The 24230-nt window shown below is 43.7% G+C and overlaps 2 protein-coding genes across 2 annotated transcripts; both read left to right on the plus strand.

Moving 5' to 3' along the window:
• Nucleotides 1–1687: 1687 nt before the first annotated feature.
• On the plus strand, nucleotides 1688–23451 carry LOC134745970 (rac GTPase-activating protein 1-like). Its single transcript, XM_063680118.1, has 14 exons — nucleotides 1688–1925; nucleotides 2516–2718; nucleotides 3481–3634; nucleotides 4183–4340; nucleotides 5083–5184; nucleotides 5657–5777; nucleotides 6647–6806; nucleotides 12905–13037; nucleotides 15883–16032; nucleotides 16539–16689; nucleotides 18067–18166; nucleotides 19470–19596; nucleotides 20713–20849; nucleotides 21526–23451. The coding sequence occupies exons 1-14, from the start codon at nucleotides 1814–1816 to the stop codon at nucleotides 21557–21559; spliced, it is 1842 nt and encodes a 613-aa protein (XP_063536188.1). The 5' UTR covers nucleotides 1688–1813; the 3' UTR covers nucleotides 21560–23451.
• Nucleotides 8517–12769, plus strand: LOC134745969 (uncharacterized). Its single transcript, XM_063680117.1, has 2 exons — nucleotides 8517–9157; nucleotides 12072–12769. Exons 1-2 carry the CDS (start codon nucleotides 8553–8555, stop codon nucleotides 12763–12765), a joined length of 1299 nt encoding a protein of 432 aa, XP_063536187.1. The 5' UTR covers nucleotides 8517–8552; the 3' UTR covers nucleotides 12766–12769.
• Nucleotides 23452–24230: the final 779 nt, after the last annotated feature.

Below are 24230 nucleotides of genomic sequence, written 5' to 3' on the forward strand. Positions count from 1 at the left end.
CGGCGAATGATAAACAAGGCGATAATAGTAAAGATGCGGCTCTCATTGTTGCAGGACATCAAAATTGAGGATCGAAGAAATCAAACAGAAAAACGATCGGTAGATAAACAAACGACAGGATCGCGTGGAATAAAAAAGGAATTGCCTTTGCCTAGCTAGCAATAAAACAACAAATTGGTAGTATTGGTATTGGCTGTTGGCTGTGACCGTGACTGGGGCTTTAATTGTTAATTGAGAGTTTTTTGTTAAGTAATGAGGGCTAACGCGTATGAATTCGCCGCTAGGTGCTCTAGTGTAGATGGTGGTCTTTTCCATAGTTCGAAATGTCAAATGTCACTTGTCACTTCAATGACTGACAGCTGTTCTTTAGTCTTTTGGACCACCATCAACAGAGGTGCCAACTGGTGAGCAAAAAAACGATAGCCCTCATTGAGTTAGCAGATGTCAAATTTTGAAAATACTCTTCCTCAAATGTTAACATTTCTGCAAAGCGACTGTGATTATCCCTTTTAGTTCCTCACCGCGCAATTTGCACACGGCCAATTGAGCCAATAATCGCAACAATGACATTCGTGGTTTTCCAAGTCGTGCATCTTGCCATTGCCACTAATTCACTTTGTGGTTTGCATTAGGTCCGTGGTGGTTCCCGTTAATGCGTTGCGTCGCTAGTCGCTACGTCATTTTCGTTTGACATTGGGGAAAGAGACGCAAATGCGCTAGAACGAAGTGAGTTTCAAGGGCATGGTAAACATCATAAAATGGGAACCACGGGTACCTATACATTAATGCGACCATGCAATAACATTCTAAATAACTGTCAACACGCATTCGCGAGTCCACTAGCGCTCCGCATTCATAAGTGAATTCAAGGCTTGCAAATCTTCGCATATTTTAGATACGTCAAAATTTTATAGAAGTTTGACGATTAACATAACACTTGCACAGCCTGGGCTATCGAAATTGCTGCCAGCTTAGCTTGGTCTAATTCTACGAATTTTCCTACAGTTGCATGGCATGGTGTACATTCACTTCGGATATTGTAATGTCAAGATTGTCAAGTAAAATTTTGACTTTGGACAAGGGTAGGAAACTAGAGCGTTCGAGCTTTTTCGGCTCCGTTCGGCTCAGCATTGCTCCGAGCAATAATTAGGGTTGACACTTGACGTCCCTTTGCGTGTACGCGGTGTACTCGGCAGTGACTTGGAAGACGTATTTTATTTATAGGGCCTTTATTTTAAGTTTATTTATACCTAGTTTGTATTATTATTTTTAAGCCTATTTGTATTTGTATATTCATAGCTTTGTTATACTGACAATTTGGTTTGACCAACTATTCTGTGCTTTTGCGGTATTTACCTTTGAATATATAGTAAATCTTTTTAGATGGCAACATAGTACGTTCTGAATATTGGACTCATGCAAATGTTTTGTAAAGAGCGATTGATATAGTTAGAAATAATAATATTTGTGGTTCGTATAGAAAAAGTTTAAGGTAAGTTTTGTTTATTAATCATTATTTTGTCATATTTATATTCTTAACGTAAAATTTTCTCGTATAATTAGAAATACCTAAAATAAAGTTGTGTGGTCTATACCACATTTTGAACGCATTCATGGAATCCCACCTCCATGGATGAATGACCAAAGCCGTTATTTTTCAAGGTTTCGTTTCTTTTCGTACGTTGTTTGAGAATTGGGAGTGGAGTTGTTTTTTAAATTGGAATAAGATTTGCTTTCTTTGAAATGTGATATTTCTTTAAGATTTCGTAATTTGTGTTGATTAATGTTCAGTGTATTGTTATTCTAAACCAAAATGAGTTCAGGAAATTCGGATGTTGAGCAAAGGCTGGCTCTCTCGATGGTCGCTCAATTTGATGATTTAAATCGACTGAACAACGTTCTCAACGACGAATATTCGGAACAATGTAAGTAAAATATAACATTTCCACTCATAAAACGCTTGCCGAAAGTTATGTCGTTACTTGTTATCGTCAGACTTTGGAATCTAACTCCTATCAGTTACACTGACTTGGCTTTTTCTATCAGTCATGTTAATTTTTGCCTTGAAATTTATTAGTCTACCCGCTACCTATATTACTAAACATACTTATTCTCGAGAAGTAACACATTGTTTATGAATTTTATGATAAATTCAGTAAGCTATTGCTTCTATTTTCATCATTTTGTATTCAGTGAAACTAATTTACTTGATCAGAACTTCCACGACTCTTTAATACGTCTTTATCTCACTTTCTGACTAGCTTGTTGTTTCAATGTAAAAAAACTTGTTAATAATAATAACTAGGCAATTAACAGTTTACTTATTATGAATTTCATTAATATACACTCAAGTTCACAAACACAACAGCAAGCCAATACTCCAAAAATATATTAACACGCGTCTGAGACACTGACAGTAAGGTTGTGTAAATATATTTTCGGAACATTGGCTCATGTTTGTGAACTCGACCATACAACAAGCAAGCAAATGCTGATAATTATATTTTCCCCTCAGGTTTCCTAGCATTTGTGAAGCAGATGGAATGGGTGCGCAGCCAATGGGCCTCGGCGGAGGCAGAGGCCGCTCGGCTGCAGACAGAATTGATGGAGGCTCACCAGACTCTGTCCAAGTGGGAGGCCAAGTTTGCACATGTTCGGAAACTTCTGGATGGGGAGAAGAGGGAGAGGAACATTGTTATGAAGAAGTACAGTGAACTGGTGAGATTCTTTTATTTTGCAACATTTTACTTGAACATTCATTCATTCATTTATTTTCATAAGACATGGTACATACGTGTTACATTGAAATATTACTGCCAAACTGCGAAACAGTTTGATGGCAGTTAGTTGAGCTCTTGTAATACATTTGTGTCAGTTAAATATAAATATGCTGTACTATTTTAACTTAATAACTAAGCATGCAGCACAAGTATTAACTAGGATGGTTGTTAAAACTGTAGTGTCCCCACCAAATGTAGTCATCCTGTGAATTATCACGATTTAGTAAATTAAAATGTTCATACATTCCTGTCTAAATTCTTTTATGTATGTATGTAAATTCCTTCCTTAGTCCTTTTTGGCGTCCAAATGTTTTTTTGTCTGCATGCTTTTCTTTTTTTTATGTACTATGTTGTGGCGTCAAATAAATGTATTTTCTTTCTTTCTTTCTTTCTAAATTGGTAGATTTCAATTTTGTGTACATAACGTACAATTATCAAATAAAAAATCTAAACATAAAACTACATAATGTTGTGCTTATAAATTCTTTGTGATCTGTCAAATTTAAGAAAACAAAACCTTATGTATGGTTTTCAGGGTTTCATTTCAGTTTTCAAAAAATAACCACATGGCAAAATGTACAAGACTGACTGTAGATGCTTATGGCATTTCCATGCTGAATTGTGAGACTGATGTTAGTGATTGTATTGTATCTCCAGTGAATGTCTCTTTTACGTCTTAATTTTTATCATCTTGTTGCAGAGTAAGCTATTAGATATGGCTCGGGACCTGCTCTTCAATGATAACCGAGCGAAGCTAAATGATGAGACATTGCAAAAGCTAGCTTTCCTCAATGGTACGGCTCATCAGGAGCATAATGCCAGGCTCACTGGTGTTCCGGAGCTAAACTCGACTGGTAAGTTAGATAATTTTTAGTCATATAGACATAGCTATTTGATTAATCTAATAATGACTAATTTAATGAAGTGGGGACTTGGGGAGTACTGTTTGTTACGTAAAAAGAACCTCCTCTTTCAAAGTCGGCTATTGTACACATCAGATAGTACTTTCAAAACAATCTTAAAATGATTATACAATACAGCTGGGTCATTTTATTTGAAGTTGTACACTTCACTTTTTTTCCAAATTAGGGAATTTTTATGTTTTTGCTCAGAATCACAAGCTCTTTTTCTGACAAAAATTGTGTAACAGAATCGAAATTAAACCATTTTGTTACCATTTTTCTTAGACTGCATGACGGTAATGGAATGGAAGGAACCAAAAAAAAAGTATATAAATGTTGGTACACTCTTTTTCTCCTATTAAGATTGAAAGAGCTTGTTGTTCAGAGTAAAAATAACATAAAAATTCTCAAATTTGAAAAATAAGTGTAGTGTACTACTAAAAAAAATGGTGCCGCTGATGTCTAAAAAATATGGCGCAGCTGATTATCTTTTTTCCCAGGCACGCTCCTCTCAGAAATGTCCTACTCGCGCTCTGAAGAAGACCTGGACCTGTCAATAGCGTCGACCCGCCGCTCGTGGGTGCAGCGGGGAGGCTGGGCGGCCCGAGACGCGCCCGCCGGCAAGAAACGACGGTCTTCTACCAGTTCTGCTACCAAGGTCAGTGCGTTTGTTCCAAACAGCTGACTATCTGTTCCTCTAGGCACAGTCCTTTCAGAAATGTCCTACTCTCGCTCTAAAGAAGACCTGGACCTGTCTATAGCGTCGCCCCGCCGCTCGTGGGTGCAGCGGGGAGGCTGAGCGGCCCGAGACGCGCCCGCCCGCAAGAAACGCCGGTGTTCTACTAGTTCTGCTACTAAGTTCAGTACTCAGTAGTTTTGTCAAACACCCTCGGAAATGTGGTTATTACGTTGAGCGTTGTAAGACGCGCCAGCAATGGGACACCCTCCTATGTCATTATCATTGGCAAAGTGAGCTTGAACTGCAATTAAACTTTTAGTTAATTTAGTTCATTGTTTGTTTTTAAGTCGTATTTCTATCAAATCGAGTCAGGAGCAGCCTTAGAGTGCTGAAATCCACAGAAGAACGCCAGTTTTGGGAGTTTCCCATCCAAAATTAGGTGTTGTATACCGCTTGACCTTTAGGACGCCAATGACGGATATATCGCCACCGCAGGTCGAACGCCAAAGACGGATAAATCGGTCAAAGACCACAGAGTAACAGACCTACGTGCATGTGCATAAAGTTCAATTTTAGTTTTGACACTTCGGTGACGTGGCGTCCGAGTGACAGCTTTTATTTTTTGACGGAGTGGGAACTTACGCACGGTGTGTGGGAACAGAACCAGCCTGCACAGGCAGCTTGCACTAGATCATGTAAATAACTTGGACACCTTTCACAGACTGTGGAGCTGCAAGGCGGCAAGGTGCTGGCCACCGCGACCACGACTCTCACGTTAGAGCGCGCCGCCACCAACCATGACATGAAGCCGCCCAAAAACTTCGTAAGTTGCTTATACGACTTAACCACTCTAATTATTGAACCAGCGGGCTTAGCTGGTAGCATTTTTATCGCCTGTCACCATGCCTGTCACGTTCTAACATGTATGTAAGTGCGAAAGTGACAGGCATAGTGACAGCTGATAAAAATGCAACCATGCTGACACCGCAGGGATCGGAACCGGTTTTTTGCAAAAACCATATATTTCGAATTATTTTATACTCCAAATGTAGGTTCAGTTGTGTTTTCAGGTAAAGACTTCGTATTGTTAGATTGCCCAATTAGAAATTTAATAATTAACAAGGAACGTAAAAATACCGTTTTCGTCCCTGTACAAAAAATACCGGTATCATTAGTAAAAGACGGGTAGTCTATCTCGCGGCGAGATACTGTCGCGCCAATCATGTGCTCGGCCTACTGGGCCCATGATTTTTTTCCGCCCTGTATATTTGATGCTGACTACCATGTTTTTCCAGCAACCTATATCAGAAAGCAGTGACGAAGCGCCTGCGCAATCGGCCAGCAAGACCTCTCGTTTGTCCGTTAAACGAGTGAAGGAGGAGCATACGACACCTTCCGCGCCTCCTAGAACCACTGGTATGGTTTGACCTTTTATACTTTTTAGGGTAAAAACGGGACCCTATTACTAAGACTCCGCTGTCTATCCGTCTGTCACCAGGCTGTATCTCATGAACCGTGATAGCTAGACAGTTGAAAGCTAGACAGTTGAAATTCTCACAGATGATGTATTTCTGTTGCCTCTATAACAACAAATACTAAAAATAGAATACAATAAGTTTGTTAAGCAAGTTCTGAAGGAACACTTGTATCAAGATCTAGTTCTGATGATGGGTTCCATGAGGTCCAACTCCTCAAATCTTGATCGTTTCAGATCCAGACCTTTAAACTTGATACGTACATACTCAAAGCGCAAAAATGTTTAGTGACATGACAGTTTATGAGGTCCAACTCCTCAAATCTTGATAGCTTCAGATCCAGACCTTGAAACTTGATACATACTTTGGCCAGACAGGACGAGTCTTACAGAATGATGCATCACTCATATGAAAAATTTAAAACTAAAATGCAAAAATAAAATAAATCATTAAAAAAGGAAAACCGACTTCAAAAAAGATAAAATAAAATATCCCATTTTATATGCGCTAGCAACTGAAACGTTTGAAGTTGGTGCCAAGCCAAATCTTAAAAACCTCCACACCGTCAAATCGAATGCCAACCCTGGTGTTTGATAAGAAAGAAAGAACCAGTATATAACCAGTATTGTAATTGTAACTATTTGGCTTGGCACCAACTTCAAACGTTTCAGTCGCTAGCGCATATTATAAACGGGATAATATTTTATTTATCCTTTTTGAAGTCGATTTTACTTTTTTTGATTTTTTGTAATCAAGTAAATAGACATAGGATTAATTTATATTCTATCTTGTGTTATTGTTTCGTATCAGACACAGACACGGCGTCGGACACCCCCATGCGCTGTGTGCAGCGCACGCCGTCTTGCGTGTCGGCGGCGTACGGCGGCTCGCCGCGCGCGCGCCCCAGGCAACACAACTTCGTGGCCAAGAACTTCTACAAGCGCGAGGCCTGCGGGCCCTGCGGCAAGACGTGAGTACTCTAGTTAGAACCAGACAACACAACTTCGTGGCCAAGAACTTCTACAAGCGCGAGGCCTGCGGGCCCTGCGGCAAGACGTGAGTACTCTAGTTAGAACCAGACAACACAACTTCGTGGCCAAGAACTTCTACAAGCGCGAGGCCTGCGGGCCCTGCGGCAAGACGTGAGTACTCTAGTTAGAACCAGACAACACAACTTCGTGGCCAAGAACTTCTACAAGCGCGAGGCCTGCGGGCCCTGCGGCAAGACGTGAGTACTCTAGTTAGAACCAGACAACACAACTTCATGGCCAAGAACTTCTACAAGCGCGAGGCCTGCGGGCCCTGCGGCAAGACGTGAGTACTCTAGTTAGAACCAGACAACACAACTTCGTGGCCAAGAACTTCTACAAGCGCGAGGCCTGCGGGCCCTGCGGCAAGACGTGAGTACTCTAGTTAGAACCAGACAACACAACTTCGTGGCCAAGAACTTCTACAAGCGCGAGGCCTGCGGGCCCTGCGGCAAGACGTGAGTACTCTAGTTAGAACCAGACAACACAACTTCGTGGCCAAGAACTTCTACAAGCGCGAGGCCTGCGGGCCCTGCGGCAAGACGTGAGTACTCTAGTTAGAACCAGACAACACAACTTCGTGGCCAAGAACTTCTACAAGCGCGAGGCCTGCGGGCCCTGCGGCAAGACGTGAGTACTCTAGTTAGAACCAGACAACACAACTTCGTGGCCAAGAACTTCTACAAGCGCGAGGCCTGCGGGCCCAGCGGCAAGACGTGAGTACTCTAGTTAGAACCAGACAACACAACTTCGTTGCCAAGAACTTCTACAAGCGCGAGGCCTGCGGGCCCAGCGGCAAGACGTGAGTACTCTAGTTAGAACCAGACAACACAACTTCGTGGCCAAGAACTTCTACAAGCGCGAGGCCTGCGGGCCCTGCGGCAAGACGTGAGTACTCTAGTTAGAACCAGACAACACAACTTCGTGGCCAAGAATTTCTACAAGCGCGAGGCCTGCGGGCCCTGCGGCAAGACGTGAGTACTCTAGATAGAACCAGACAACACAACTTTGTGGCCAAGAACTTCTACAAGCGCGAGGCCTGCGGGCCCAGCGGCAAGACGTGAGTACTCTAGTTAGAACCAGACAACACAACTTCGTGGCCAAGAACTTCTACAAGCGCGAGGCCTGCGGGCCCTGCGGCAAGACGTGAGTACTCTAGTTAGAACCAGACAACACAACTTCGTGGCCAAGAACTTATACAAGCGCGAGGCCTGCGGGCCCTGCGGCATGACGTGAGTACTCTAGTTAGAACCAGACAACACAACTTCGTGGCCAAGAACTTCTACAAGCGCGAGGCCTGCGGGCCCTGCGGCAAGACGTGAATACTCTAGTTAGAACCAGACAACACAACTTCGTGGCCAAGAACTTATACAAGCGCGAGGCCTGCGGGCCCTACGGCATGACGTGAGTACTCTAGTTAGAACCAGACAACACAACTTCGTGGCCAAGAACTTATACAAGCGCGAGACCTGCGGGCCCTGCGGCAAGACGCCGGTATGATGGTGTTTGCCTATAGAAAAGAAACCTTTTTCGAACATTTCTTGAACAACCTAATACTGTAGCCTCTCTAAAAAACCTCAATTGGAATTTCATTCCATTGCCGGAGCGAAAGAGGCCACTTTTATAATCAGTTGCGCGCGCGCATTCGTAACTACCGGTCGCGTCGCGAACGCGAATAGCTAGCCATCATGGCGCATACGTTGAAGTGCAACAATTGTAATATTGTGGTGAACGAGCTGTTGGCGTTTGTGATAAATAAGTTACATGTTATGGACGATGAGAGCATGAGCAGAATTTGTTTGGCCTTCTTTACGGCTCAAGACATAAGGACGGCTAAGGATTTACTGTTTTTATCCGTCCCGGTACGAAAAAGGAAGATAAACCGAAGACGAGAGGGGCATCAGCGCCGTGATATTGACGATATTATTGACCTTGCGCGAGAGACAGATCCTGACAAGTTTCCGGTTTTTGTGGCCAAGGACTTACACAAGCTACCGCCAATAGACTTTGACTCTGTGGACTTAACTTCGCTTCTTAAAGATATGGTAGTGCTTAAAAATGAACTGCAAACCATAAAAGCGCGGTATGTTACGCAGGAGCAGTTTGAAAATCTGGAAAAGACTGCTATGGAGTGCCGTAGGATTTCCAACGAAAGTGATCCATTCTATAGAAACGTCAGTCATTCAAATTTAAATGTTAACGTTAGACGTGGTGCATATTTAAACAGCGGACCAATGGGTTTACACATATCGAGCAGTATAGAAAATGCCGATGAACATAACAAGACTGTCCTGTCTCAATCGAGCCCGTGTGGGACCGGTACGGAATCGGAAACCGGCCGAACATACGAACGGCGTCAGCGCTGATCAAGAAAACACATCTGCGCATGCGCTGAACCTGACGCCGCAGCCAACACCGCCGCGCTCCTCACCCCCGCCGACCGCCGCCATTGCAACTAAGCAGCCGCCGAGTAAACAAGTGTCGTGCACCGATGAGCAAGTTGAGACGATGACAATAAACCGGTTATTTAGTGGCCCACTATTAATAGCAGAAAGTCAGGAGTTACCGAATCCAGTGACCTTGGACCCTGTTAGGAGCTTTGCTGATATAGCGAAGGAGGGAGAATGGAAGAAAGTGGTGAAGAAGTCAAAACCTGCGCCGAAGAATCGGCGTGTAGGCATGATGGGCAAGGCCGAAACCAAGACAAACTTCAAAGCTGCCGATCCGAAGGTTCCTATTATGATTACGAACGTGCACAAGGATACGTCAAAAGCAGACATAATTAACTACATACGTGAGAAAACTAGTGACACAGTGACGCTAGAACAAATAGTGATGAAAAACAAAAGCAATAATTATAACGCCTATAAGTTTTACGTATGTCAAGAAAAAATTAGCATGTTTTTAGATGAGTCATTGTGGCCTAGCGGCATAATATTTCGCCGGTTTATTACATCTAAGTATGTACTTGTAAATACCGGCCGCGACACCGCGCCAAGCGTCGCGACCAGTGCTACGCCGGGTGCTACGAGTGCTACGACGACCATAACGTAAACAAACATAATTTAATTTATGGGATTAAGTGAAGTAACACTCTGTTCATTTAATTGTAGAAGCATTAAGCGATCCATTGACGATATTAGAATATTATGCAATACGGCGGATATAATAGCCATTCAAGAGCACTGGCTTATACCAAGTGACCTTGCATATTTAAACACCATAAGCGACGAGTTTGCCTGCACCGGGACCTCAGCGGTGGACGCGACAGCGGGAATGGTGCGCGGCCGGCCGTACGGTGGCACTGCACTTCTGTGGCGTAAGAAGCTCTTTCCGTCTACGTCGGTTATTCAGTGCGATAACGTTAGGATTAGTGCGATCGATATAACGTTAGGTGACAAACACATAATAGTGTTTAGCGTTTACATGCCGAATAATGCTATCGATAACTTGCCAGACTTCGTACAATGTGTCAGTACAATGGATGCTATAGTGAAAGAAAGTTGCGTGGAAACAGTTTACTTATTAGGAGACTTCAATGCGCATCCATACGAACTATTTTGTGACGAGTTACTTAGTTTCTGTGCGGAACGGGACTGGATCTGCGCTGATATCGTTAAACTGGGCATAGACTCGAGCGCGCACACGTACTTAAGTGAAGTGCACGGATCTAAGCGGTGGTTGGATCATTGCGTAACCACGTCAGCCGGGCTGGGCGCTATTGTTGATATTTTCACTAATTACGATGTCTTTTGTTCTGATCATTACCCTCTTGTAATTAAATGTAATTTTAATCTAGTTAAGCCTAAAGTGTATACGAGTAATAACTGTGCAATATTTAATGGGAAATGTGTAACTTGGGGGGAAAGAACCTCTGATGAAATTGAAAAATATGAAAATAAATGTAGTGAACTTTTAAAACTTATTGATTTTCCTTCCGAATTAAGGGATTGCTGTAGCTGCTGTTTAAATAACTCTGACCATTGTAAGATAATTGATCAAATGTATTTAAAATTAATATCATCGTTATGTTTGGCTTCTATGCACAGCAAAGCTGCCACAGGTTCCGGATGCCGAAAAAAGATAGTCACAGGGTGGAACAAACATGTAAGCGATGCGCAAAGGGAGGCCAGGGCTAGATTCCAGGACTGGGTTTCGTGTGGTAAGCCTAATAGTGGGTCCGTTTTTGATGCTATGACTCTTAGTCGTAAAATATTTAAAACTAAACTGAGATGGGTCCAACAACATCAAGACCAAATAAAAATGGACCTACTTGCCGCACACCACGCGAAAAATGATTTTCGAAATTTTTGGAAAATGACGAAAAAGTTGGACACTAGGCCTGGACTTTCTGTAAGCGTGAACGGAGTTTCGGATCCCAAGGGCATTGCAAATGTATTTAAGGACCATTTCAACGTTAAACCCGCTGCCTCGCCCGCTGACGGGCGGCGGCAGTTGCTCGATGTTGGTGTATCGGAGGGGAGTGACTTTCAGATCCATTTCAGTGCAGATGACGTAAGTAAAATAATAAAAGATATGAAGAGAGGAAAGTCGCCCGGTCACGATCATTTAAGTATCGAGCATCTGCTGTTTGCTGGTCCTCACCTACCCCGCATATTGGCAATGTTTTTTGACCTTTGTATAAGTCACTCGTACCTGCCATCTAATTTGACCAAAACCATTGTTGTGCCCATTGTCAAAAATAAAACGGGTGACATATCCGACAGAGCTAACTACAGGCCTATATCACTAGCAACAATTGTGGCTAGGGTGCTCGACGGCTTGCTCAATGTGCAATTGGACAAATGTATAAAATTACATGATGCACAGTTCGGCTTTCGAGCCGGTTTATCTACTGAAAGTGCCATCATTTGTTTAAAGCAAGCTGTCGAGTACTACACACGCAGAAAAACACCTGTTTATGCGTGTTTTCTCGATCTTTCCAAGGCCTTCGATCTTGTTAATTATGATCTACTTTGGAATAAGCTAGACGAAGTGCATTTCCCTAAGGAACTCACACGCATATTCAGGTGTTGGTATGCTGGCCAACGGAATTGTGTTCGCTGGGGTAGTGTGTTGTCGGACGAATACGGTCTGGAGTGCGGGGTGAGGCAGGGGGGACTGACCTCGCCCAAACTTTTCAATTTGTATATCGATGCCTTGATCGGCGAGCTCAGCAGTACACGTGAAGGCTGTCATATAGATAGGGTATGTTTCAATAACATAAGCTATGCCGATGACATGGTACTGTTGAGTCCGTCGGTCGGTGGTCTGAGATTGCTTATTGAAAGGTGTGAGTCATATGCCCTAACGCATAACCTTAAATATAATGTAAGCAAGAGCGAATATATGGTGTTCAAAGCGGGAAGCAAGTGCCCATCACACGTCCCACCCATTCGTTTGAATGGCGTGGAACTGAAAAGGGTTTCCTCATTTAAATACCTTGGGCACTTGGTAACCGACGATTTCCGTGATGACGCCGATATTGAGAGGGAGCGGAGGGCCCTGGCCGTCAGGGCCAATATGATAGCTCGCAGGTTCAGCCGGTGTACAGCGCAAGTTAAACTAACATTATTTCGAGCGTTCTGTACATCGCTGTACACCTGCAGCCTGTGGACTCGGTACACGCAAAGGGCTTTCAACGCCATGCGCGTACAATATAATGACGCGTTCAGGGTACTGTTGCGGCTGCCTCGGTACTGCAGTGCGTCGGGCATGTTCGCGGATGCTCATGTGGACGGATTCCACGCGACACTGCGCAAGCGCTGCGCCGCGACGCTCCGCAGGGTGCGCGACAGCCGCCACAGTCTCCTGACCGTCGTGGCTGACAGATGGGACAGTGGCCTGATAAGACACTGGTCCTCTCTGCATTTATCTTTAGCACCTAAGATAGTTGTGTAAGTTTATTTTTAAGTTAACCGTAGTTATAAGTTTTAATTAACAACTAACAAAATATTATGGACCATGTTTGTCTGAAATAAATGAATTTTATTTTATTTTATTTATTTTTATATTTTATAACAAAATAACGTGTTTACAGCATAAAGTTCGCGAAAGTGGGCATCAAGTGCGAGACGTGCCGTGCGCAGGCGCACCCCGAGTGTCGCGCGCTGCTGCCGCTGCCCTGCGTGCCGCCCGGCGCCGGGGCCGCCTCCAGGCGGAACAATGCCGCGGTATGCTATTCTATATAATATATAACAAGTGCGAGACGTGCCGTGCGCAGGCGCACCCCGAGTGTCGCGCGCTGCTGCCGCTGCCCTGCGTGCCGCCCGGCGCCGGGGCCGCCTCCAGGCGGAACAATGCCGCGGTATGCTATTCTATATAATATATAACAAGTGCGAGACGTGCCGTGCGCAGGCGCACCCCGAGTGTCGCGCGCTGCTGCCGCTGCCCTGCGTGCCGCCCGGCGCCGGGGCCGCCTCCAGGCGGAACAATGCCGCGGTATGCTATTCTATATAATATATAACAGTGCGCAGGCGCACCCCGAGTGTCGCGCGCTGCTGCCGCTGCCCTGCGTGCCGCCCGGCGCCGGGGCCGCCTCCAGGCGGAACAATGCCGCGGTATGCTATTCTATATAATATATAACAAGTGCGAGACGTGCCGTGCGCAGGCGCACCCCGAGTGTCGCGCGCTGCTGCCGCTGCCCTGCGTGCCGCCCGGCGCCGGGGCCGCCTCCAGGCGGAACAATGCCGCGGTATGCTATTCTATATAATATATAACAAGTGCGAGACGTGCCGTGCGCAGGCGCACCCCGAGTGTCGCGCGCTGCTGCCGCTGCCCTGCGTGCCGCCCGGCGCCGGGGCCGCCTCCAGGCGGAACAATGCCGCGGTATGCTATTCTATATAATATATAACAAGTGCGAGACGTGCCGTGCGCAGGCGCACCCCGAGTGTCGCGCGCTGCTGCCGCTGCCCTGCGTGCCGCCCGGCGCCGGGGCCGCCTCCAGGCGGAACAATGCCGCGGTATGCTATTCTATATAATATATAACAAGTGCGAGACGTGCCGTGCGCAGGCGCACCCCGAGTGTCGCGCGCTGCTGCCGCTGCCCTGCGTGCCGCCCGGCGCCGGGGCCGCCTCCAGGCGGAACAATGCCGCGGTATGCTATTCTATATAATATATAACAAGTGCGAGACGTGCCGTGCGCAGGCGCACCCCGAGTGTCGCGCGCTGCTGCCGCTGCCCTGCGTGCCGCCCGGCGCCGGGGCCGCCTCCAGGCGGAACAATGCCGCGGTATGCTATTCTATATAATATATAACAAGTGCGAGACGTGCCGTGCGCAGGCGCACCCCGAGTGTCGCGCGCTGCTGCCGCTGCCCTGCGTGCCGCCCGGCGCCGGGGCCGCCTCCAGGCGGAACAATGCCGCGGTATGCTATTCTATATAATATATAACAAGTGCGAGACGTGCCGTGCGCAGGCGCACCCCGAGTGTCGCGCGCTGCTGCCGCTGCCCTGCGTGCCGCCCGGCGCCGGGGCCGCCTCCAGGCGGAACAATGCCGCGGTATGCTATTCTATATAATATATAACAAGTGCGAGACGTGCCGTGCGCAGGCGCACCCCGAGTGTCGCGCGCTGCTGCCGCTGCCCTGCGTGCCGCCCGGCGCCGGGGCCGCCTCCAGGCGGAACAATGCCGCGGTATGCTATTCTATATAATATATAACAAGTGCGAGACGTGCCGTGCGCAGGCGCACCCCGAGTGTCGCGCGCTGCTGCCGCTGCCCTGCGTGCCGCCCGGCGCCGGGGCCGCCTCCAGGCGGAACAATGCCGCGGTATGCTATTCTATATAATATATAACAAGTGCGAGACGTGCCGTGCGCAGGCGCACCCCGAGTGTCGCGCGCTGCTGCCGCTGCTCTGCGTGCCGCCCGGCGCCGGGGCCGCCTCCAGGCGGAACAATGCCGCGGTATGCTATTCTATATAATATATAACAAGTGCGAGACGTGCCGTGCGCAGGCGCACCCCGAGTGTCGCGCGCTGCTGCCGCTGCCCTGCGTGCCGCCCGGCGCCGGGGCCGCCTCCAGGCGGAACAATGCCGCGGTATGCTATTCTATATAATATATAACAGTGCGCAGGCGCACCCCGAGTGTCGCGCGCTGCTGCCGCTGCCCTGCGTGCCGCCCGGCGCCGGGGCCGCCTCCAGGCGGAACAATGCCGCGGTATGCTATTCTATATAATATATAACAAGTGCGAGACGTGCCGTGCGCAGGCGCACCCCGAGTGTCGCGCGCTGCTGCCGCTGCCCTGCGTGCCGCCCGGCGCCGGGGCCGCCTCCAGGCGGAACAATGCCGCGGTATGCTATTCTATATAATATATAACAAGTGCGAGACGTGCCGTGCGCAGGCGCACCCCGAGTGTCGCGCGCTGCTGCCGCTGCCCTGCGTGCCGCCCGGCGCCGGGGCCGCCTCCAGGCGGAACAATGCCGCGGTATGCGTAACAATATTAACCTTGCATATGTGACGTTTTCAAGAAAAAGGTACCACATTGTCGCTTACTATAAAGACGAAATTTTGCTTGTATCCATATACGAATAACCTGTCACAGAGTCCTTATGGCAAGCGACAATGTGATACCTTTTGCTTGATAACGACACATATAGGTTAGGTTTAAAGATATTTATTCTCATAAAAGACATACAAGTCACTTACAAGAGAACAGAGTTATAAGTAAAAGTAATCCTATTTATACAAGCCTCACCTCGCGCTTGTAGTAATGATATGTGTGTGGTAATCAAAAATCGTGGGCTCAAACTTCGATTATGCTGTACTAGGCAACAGCCCACGACTTCGCTCACGTGGATTTACTCCCGATACACACTTTTAACCCCTTTTAACTCAATTAAGGGATGAATTTACAAAAGCACTAGAATAATTTTACTTATTAAAATACACGATTGGCCCCGATGCCTCGAGCGAGGCATCTCCACAGTCCGAGCTGCCTTGCACGGCAATTTTTCTCGCGAGCCATCTCATTTTGTGAGAACTCACCTATTGAAGTGTGTTGCAACCATCGCGCACTTTCCAGGACGGCTGTATATCGGACTTCGCGCCTAGCACGCCCCCCATGGTGCCCGCATTGCTGGTGCACTGCATCAATGAGGTGGAGAAGCGAGGATTGTCAGAGCGAGGACTGTACAGAATCAGCGCCGTGGAAAAGGATGTCAAGCGGTTGAAGGTACCTACTACTATCTATTCTGTACCTTCGATAAAATTGCCAGATGCCTAGATATAATATAGAAAGCTAATTAAACTAGTGGCTCTGTGAGCTGTAGACCTCGCGATTGGCTTAGAAAATGTAAAATTGAAAAATACTTAGTTCATTGAGTCGTTATCACGGTAAACTCACAATGGTCTTAAGCGCCATATACGCTTTTGATGCTTAAGTCCTTTATGGCAATTTCCGCATTTTGAAAAACACTGAATCGACAAATTAAAACTATTTTATCATAAAATCTGGTCACTCGATTTTACGTGAATCAGTTGAGAATTGCGACCTGTAGAGGAGAACATCCGGACATACGAAAGCATTTTGCCCGAGTTAAAACGGAGACCTACGCTACCGCTTCGGTCAATAAATAGAGGGGTTTCGTTGGTCTAAAAATCGTATACCTTGTTCTGGATGGAGAATAGTGAGTAACATTGTATACCACAGGCTGATTGAAGTGATTTTTCCGTTTTCAGGAGCGTTTCCTCCGCGGCTGCGGCTCGCCGCAACTATCCAACGAGGACATTCACGTTCTCTGCGGCTGCATTAAGGACTTCCTTCGCTCGCTGCGGGAGCCTCTCGTCTCCAACGCGCTATGGGCTGACTTTATGGAAGCAGCTCGGCTAGGTAAACTATCAATATAAGGCAATTTCTTTTTTCCCAAGTTTTCAAGGGTATTTTTAGGGTTCCGTACCCAAAGGGTAAAAACGGGACCCTATTACTAAGACTCCGCTGTCCGTCTGTTACCAGGCTGTATCTCATGAACCGTGATAGTTGAAATTTTCACAGATGATGTACTTCTGTTGCCGCTATAACGACAAATACTAAAAAGTACGAAACCCTCGGTGGGCGAGTCAGACTCGCACTTGGCCGGTTTTTTTCTACCGAAACTAACTGGAATTTTTAGACACACGGAATTAATGTCAACAAAGGTGTGGCCGGTAAAGAAAACTTTTGCAGCATTCAAGGTACTTAAACTGTCCATATTTTCCATATTTATTAGAAATCTTTTTATATTCTACTACAGAAATAATGACTTTGTTAAAGGGAAACTAAATTTTAACAAAAACATTTTGGTATAAGTATTAATGGAAAATAAAAACCGGCCAAGTGCGAGTCGGACTCGCGCACCGAGGGTTCCGTACTTTTTTAGTATTTGTTGTTACAGCGGCAACAGAAATACATCATTTGTGAAAATTTCAACTGTCTAGCTATCACGGTTCATGAGATACAGCCTGGTGACAGACAGAGAGACGGACAGACAGATAGACAGACAGCGGAGTCTTAGTAATAAAGTGAAAGTGCGACTTTCCTCATTCCAGGGAGTGAAACAAGTAGCTTTTTAATTTAGTGACCGCCACTGCCACTTCATACTTCGGGGTCTATTACAAATTCAAAATACATTTTAACTTTTAAAATGTTCTCACTACTGAGGTGAAAAATTATATGTATCACACGAGAGCAAAATTATTTTACATCTCGTGTTTTTGAGTCCCTCGCTACGCTCAAGATTCTAACTTAGAATCACTCGCTTCGTTCGTGATTCAATTATAGATTCTTTCGCTTTCTCGGGACTCAAAATCAACACTCGCAAGAAAATACCAACTTTCCTCTCTCGTTGCACAAATAACTATTTCACTAACTTTTGCGATAGAGCGGTTACGTAATCGCTTATAATGGGTTTAATGTAGATCGATAAACGTATTGTTTAATTGTTTGTTTTTTATCGCGTATATATATATCTTTACTTGAAAATAATTGTAGTGTATAACTAGCCTTATGAACCGATTTTGCATGTACAACCAGCCTTAAATTTTGTAGTCTATGATTGTTCATTATTTTAGTATGTGGGTATTTTTGCACTTTGTAATTTTTCCTCAGTCACCCGTTGACCACGAACGCTGTAAAGGGTTCGAAACGTCGGGATGTATTATAAATTCAATATACGCGATATAATCCGTTTTCATAGTTTTATTTAATTGTTTGTTTGTTTGTTTGTCCCAGGCGAGCCGACGGACGCGGCGGCGGCCGTGGTGCAGGCCGTGACCCAGCTGCCGCCGCCCAACCGCGACACGCTCGCCTTCCTCGTGCTGCATCTGCACAAGTCAGCACCGCACACATTATACATATCAATCAATAATTATTATAGGACATTCTTACACAGATTGACTAAGTCCCACCGGACAACGATATATAATACAAATATACAAATACATAGAAAACACCCATGACTCGGGAACAAATATCAGTGCTCATCACACAAATAAATGCCCCCGGGTTGGAATCCCGGATTCCTACCCGGAACGATCGGCTTCACAGGCAGGGTCACTACCCACTAGGCCAGACCGGACGTCAAACATGCATATATAACATATATACACAAACAACTGCATTCCCGTTGCCGGGGAGGTTTTGGGATTATACCTAGGATGTTTGTTTTCTTGATGGACTTGAGGACGGTGTTGCCCGTAGCCAATGTCACGTAAAAGGGTAGGAACAAAATAAATGCTCTTAGAGCACGACACTGTTCGGTGGTTGTTGTAGTTGTCTCGTAAAACCGATAGCTGGATTTTACGAGAAGCACGTGGACTACCGGCCGTTGACTCCAAAATGGTGGTTTGAGATTAATTCTCCATTCACTGCACACTACCACATTAGATTATTGTATAATAAAGCTATCGATATTACACTTTAAACAATATTAATGAGCAAAAAACAAAGGAATTAATCACGAGGCTACTATCAAGATGGCGTTCGAACCGGAAGTCTTATACCCAGGAGGATATAGCCAGACGGAGCCGCCGCGTCTGGTATTTACTGTACAAAAAGTCTGCCAATGTTTGCGGGGGAGGGGAACGTCAAATGTATACGTAACGTCAAAATAGCCATGTCAGATAAACGTCAGTCCATACATTGTGTATGACCATTGGCCGACTATTTTTGACAGAGGGGAATGCCCGTTAATAGCAACTCCGTTTGGTTATATCCTCCTAGGAATATACTGAGCAACTTTTACTATGGGACTGACCCCATTGCAAAAAAAAAATTGGCTGTTTCATACATTTTGGCTGGTCCATTTTTTATGGTAATTTTTTTTCGCGATTTCGTTTTTGGTCCCGTAGTAAGAGTTGCTCAGTTAAATCCCAAAACCTCCCTGGCAACGGGAATGCACTTATTGTATTGCCACCGTTATACATATATTAATTCTGCTTGCACGAGGTGCACATTACCTCCGCATGTTAAGACACTTAGGCCCACTTGCACCATCCCACTAACCCGGGGTTAAGCGGTTAAACCGTTAACCCAGTGTCAAATTGTACTGGTAACCGTGGTAACTCCAGGTTTAACGGGTAACCCCGGGTCAGTGGAATGATCCAAGTGGCGCTAAGTAAGTATTTATTTACCAGGGTAGCAGAGAGTCCGGAGTGCGAGATGGGTATAGACAACCTGGCCAGGATCTTCGGGCCCACCGTGGTCGGGTACGGCATGACGCAGATAGCCGACATGTATAGTGCCACACCGCAGATGGTCAATGTAAGTCTAACTATAGTCTGAATTTTATTCTTACGGAATCAATGTAAACAAAGGTATGGCCGGTGACAAAAAAACTTGCAGCATTTATTTCTGTTTTTAGTATTTGTTGTTAAAGCGGCAACAGAAATACATCATGTGTGAAAATTTCAACTGTCTAGCTATCACGGTTCATGAGGCCCGGTGACAGACGGACAGACAGACGGACGGACAGCGGAGTCTTAGTAATAGGGTCCCGTTTTTACCCTTTGGGTACGGAACCCTAAAAAGTTGTTTTTGTCGGGTAGTTTATTTATTGCACTGGAATCACTATAGAGATTCACCCGGGCGACCAAGTTGCCGGCCGCTCAACATAATTTTTCACAAACTTACGAGATTGAGTGCTCCCGTTATCGCTTTTAAGGGCGTTAATTTAAACCGTCTTCAAAAAATATAGAGGTTATCAATTTGATCGTTTTGTTTTGTAAGTATGAGAGTATGAGAACCCCTGACTTGCATGCAAGTGTCACTTTGACAGTGACAGTTGTTTGTTTACAATTATTCCTTGAGTATAAAATTCAGACAATATATGCATCTAAAATGTTCAGTTTTCCGCGACGCTAAGAGCCCTTTCCCACGGAGGTCCAGTTCTGTGGGAACGTATGGAAAAAAAAATATGGGGACAAACGCGAATGGGAATCAGGGATCGGAACCGGTTTTGTGCAAAAACTTCGAAATATTCATATATTTCGAACTATTTTATACTCGAAATGTGTTGTGTTTTTAGGTAACGACTTCGTATTGTTAGATTGCCCAATTAGAAATGAAATAATTAGAAAGAATACCATTTTCCTTCCCATACAAAAAATACCGGTATCCGATCCGTGATGGGAATAAAATAGGGAAAATTAATATTGGGTAATTAATCTATGCAGTCATGTCATTCAGTTTGCAGTGGTAAATTCGAATAGTAAACTTCAAATAGACTTGCAATATCTGGCAAAAAGTTATATCTGAAAACCGTACCTAACAAAACGGGATAGCGTTGAGAACAATAGAGATATACTTCACCCTACACAGAACACTAGACTTTTTGTAAAGGATTGATGGTACTGATGAGATGTGATGTGGTGATGTCAGGTGATGCAGCTTCTCCTGCGGTTGCCGGCGGACTACTGGGCGCAGTGGGCCTTCCCGCACGACGCGGGCTCGCCCGCGCCCGCGTCCGCGTCCGCGCCCCGCGCGAGGGGCTTCTTCTTCTCGCCCGTCGACACTGGGTAACAAACACCTCACTCCTTTATTCTACTCTAGTCTAGTACCGAAATTGCGAAAAAAAAATTGCCAGTTTCATGTTTTTTTTTTGTGATTTCGGCATTGGCCCTATAATAAAAAAGACCAAATAATATATGGCCAAAAAAGAAGTTAAGTTAGGCCGAATTTCACCTTCCCATACAAACGGAGTTTCGTTCTCATTTTAAAACTACGTGTTGGATTGTACTGAAACTTTGCACATACGATGACATGAGGTATATCTAGGTCTGTAAATAGTTTATATAGCTCTAGTATATAAAACAAACGAAATGGAGCAAAAACGTAAATTCGCTGTATTTTTTTTACTTTTGTATCTGACGCTACATAAACTAATTTCATACATAGATATACCTTATCCTATTGTAAGTACAAAGTTTCAGAGCAATCTAGCTAGTCGTTTAAAAATGAGAGCGTAACTACGTTTGTATGGAGAACCGAGCTTGCCGGGGACTCTTAAGGTACGAAATTAGACCTCGTGAGCTCATGACAATAAGTCACTGCCCTAAGATGTAAGAGAATACACGGTTTTTAGATTTCATACTCTTTTTTGGACCCTCTTTCTAGATTTTGGCATTTGGCAGCACATTAAAAAGTAAAAGATTACTTACAAATTATATTAATCCTTAATTTTTCTACTTTCAGAGTTCAAAGAAAAAAGAGAAACTACTTTCAGTGACTAAAGAAAAGAAGTGATTTTGTTACTTAGCCTGTAGCTTTAATTTAGTTTTTTAGGGTTTCGTAGTCACCTAAAAACCCTTAGTTGCTCCATGTCATTCCGCGGCTTTGCTCCGTGATCGATAGTGCTAGAAAACTGCCATTTGGCATGGATACATAAATCATGCATGGCGACAGAACGGTAAACTAAAAACGACAAAAAAAAAATTGTAAGGTAAATTGTAATAAAATAAATTAATTAAAAAATTAAAAACACGACTGCGGAATTTTAAGCGAACTGAAAAGCTAAAAATAATTTTGATGTTAGTTACGTAACTTGATAAATTTAAATTAGAATATAAATGTACACTACATATATATTTTTTCTTTTACCCAATAATGTGGGTGGGGTATCGTTGGATAGGTCTTTCAAAACGAATAAGAGTCTTCAAAAACCATTTTTTGATAGTTAATAATTTCGGAAATAATCGCTCCGAAAGAAAAAAAAATGTATAAGCTAATAAGTAAATAAGCTTAATAAATAAATACTATCAATGAAAACTTTGAAGTTATTGAGTTATAGCAAAGAATATTTTCTTAGTAAAAAGACGTACCAAGCGCTGCTTCGCGTCATGCTTGGAATGTAATATTAGTACATAATACTTACTAATAGCCCCCGTTTGGCCTGTTCTGACCGAATGGTAACTACGAAACCCTACACTGAGCATGGTCCGACATGCTCTTGGCCGATTTTTTTTTCATATAAGTATACATTTATGTTAACCAGTTATTGTATATTTTCCCTTTTCTAAGTAAATTTGTATAATAATTTTTAGTATTAAAACACATCTTGGAGATTTTTTACTGTGTAATTAGATAATCTTGTTATTTACGTATACTTCTTTTAAAGTTCATAATTAATAGTGTTTGGTAGAACTTTGGGTTCTGATTTTCAAAGTATTAGTAAAGTTACATCACATACATACATACATAGTTAGTTATATATTATATATAATACTGAAATAATACTTTAATTAATTTAGTTGTGTATAATATTTGTAGCCATAATACATCATGTGTATCTTTTATGGTCAATCCGGTTCGTCAAATCGCCGCCTAAATACGCTTCTGTATATATCAGCAGTCTCATGTGACATTATTATAGTTTAAATTGTATGGAAGATACCATTTGAGGGTCAAACTCACACAGTTTCGGCCTCCTATATTTTTTGGCCGCAGTTTTGTTCAAGCTCCGATATTGACCTCAGTAATATAAAATATAAACCTATTTTTCCTCATTAATGTTGTTTAACACATTCATTGTCACTCAGTAACACAAGATATCCGCGCCAGGCCACAAAATTTTTATAACACTAAACTCTCGCGTTTTGTACACATAATTAATGTCATTACCGGGTCTAACGCGATTAAATTTCATTATTTTACTTTTTTTCCGACGTTTCAGCTAGGTTGCACTAGCTGTGGAAACCCCACGTAACGAAACGTCGGAAAAAAGGCAAAATAATAAAATTTAATCGCGTTAGACCCGGTAATGACATTAAACATTAATTACGTGATCCCGACTATCGGGCCGTCCGGCCTCGGAACGAAACCATAAAATACCCGATAGATTTTCGGCATTGAATGTGTTAACAGTTTAATATTGATAGCATATTATGCAGTAAACTAACGTGGAAGTGTGCAGCTAATGAAGAATTAATCTTGAAACGCTTTTAACCATTCTTGAGTCAACACGCGGCAATCTATCGTGGCTATTTGTATAGTCCAGGACTATACTAAAAGCAACTAGGTACCGAACAACGTCGTGACTCCTATACGAGCACACTTTTGACATTGGCGAAATCATCAAAAAGATGTGCATAATTATTTTCTATCGTATTTTCACGGAAACGTACGAACGTGTCTTGCTATTTCAGTCAGTCTCGGTACAAAAAGTACTGAGGTTGACTGAGTAGCATGACAAATACGAACGTTTCCGAGAAAATACGATGGAAATAATTATGCACTACATCCGTACCTAAATTTGACGGAAGTCATCTTTCAGAACAACATTAATCATGAAGAACATTAAATACAGATATGGAAGCATTTTATATAACAAATATAGGAATTGAAAAAAACTGTGTGTATTTTTATAATACGTGATACAATACTTAATTGTGCTTTTTATGTATAGTAGATTTATTATTGTAAGTATTTGTTTCCTCTTATTAATTTTTTTCTATTTTAATTGTTAGTATCAGTGGCAATTCTCTAATTGTGTACTTTGCCGCAGGGGTCGGAAACCGGTATTTGCTCCATACAAAAATACCGGTATTATTACGTTCTTTTGTTTATAATTTCATTTTTAATGGGACGTTTTAATAATGCAAACTTGTTTTCTAAATACATGATTCAGTCCTACGTAATGAGCATAAAATAATTCAAAATATTGGGTTATTTCGGGGTTTTTTAAAAATACCGGTTCCAAGCCCTGCTTTGCCGAACTGTTATTGTACCTATTTTAGGCTGATATTAGCCAAGTAAAATTGAGTTTTCTAATATTACTTACCTAATAGTTCATCAAATATGCCTTTAAATAACAAACAAAAAAAGTTTGCAAATGATAAATCTTTCGATTTAATAACAAATTAATCTATAGAGCGACCGTCGTATTCTATTATAGAAAATAT

This window comes from Cydia strobilella, chromosome 12, assembly GCF_947568885.1.
Source record: "Cydia strobilella chromosome 12, ilCydStro3.1, whole genome shotgun sequence".
NCBI lineage: Eukaryota > Metazoa > Arthropoda > Insecta > Lepidoptera > Tortricidae > Cydia > Cydia strobilella.

What these genes read in the sequence shown, in the direction of transcription:
- LOC134745969 (XM_063680117.1), top strand. Translation starts at nt 8,553, where the DNA reads ATGGCGCATACGTTGAAGTGCAACAATTGTAATATTGTGGTGAACGAG. An exon ending in GAACATAACAAGACTGTCCT is followed by an intron (nt 9,158 to 12,071) that starts GTCTCAATCGAG and finishes TCATATAGATAG; the next exon opens with GGTATGTTTCAATAACATAA.
- LOC134745970 (XM_063680118.1), top strand. Translation starts at nt 1,814, where the DNA reads ATGAGTTCAGGAAATTCGGATGTTGAGCAAAGGCTGGCTCTCTCGATG. An exon ending in CGCGCCTCCTAGAACCACTG is followed by an intron (nt 5,778 to 6,646) that starts GTATGGTTTGAC and finishes GTTTCGTATCAG; the next exon opens with ACACAGACACGGCGTCGGAC. An exon ending in TATGGAAGCAGCTCGGCTAG is followed by an intron (nt 16,690 to 18,066) that starts GTAAACTATCAA and finishes TGTTTGTCCCAG; the next exon opens with GCGAGCCGACGGACGCGGCG.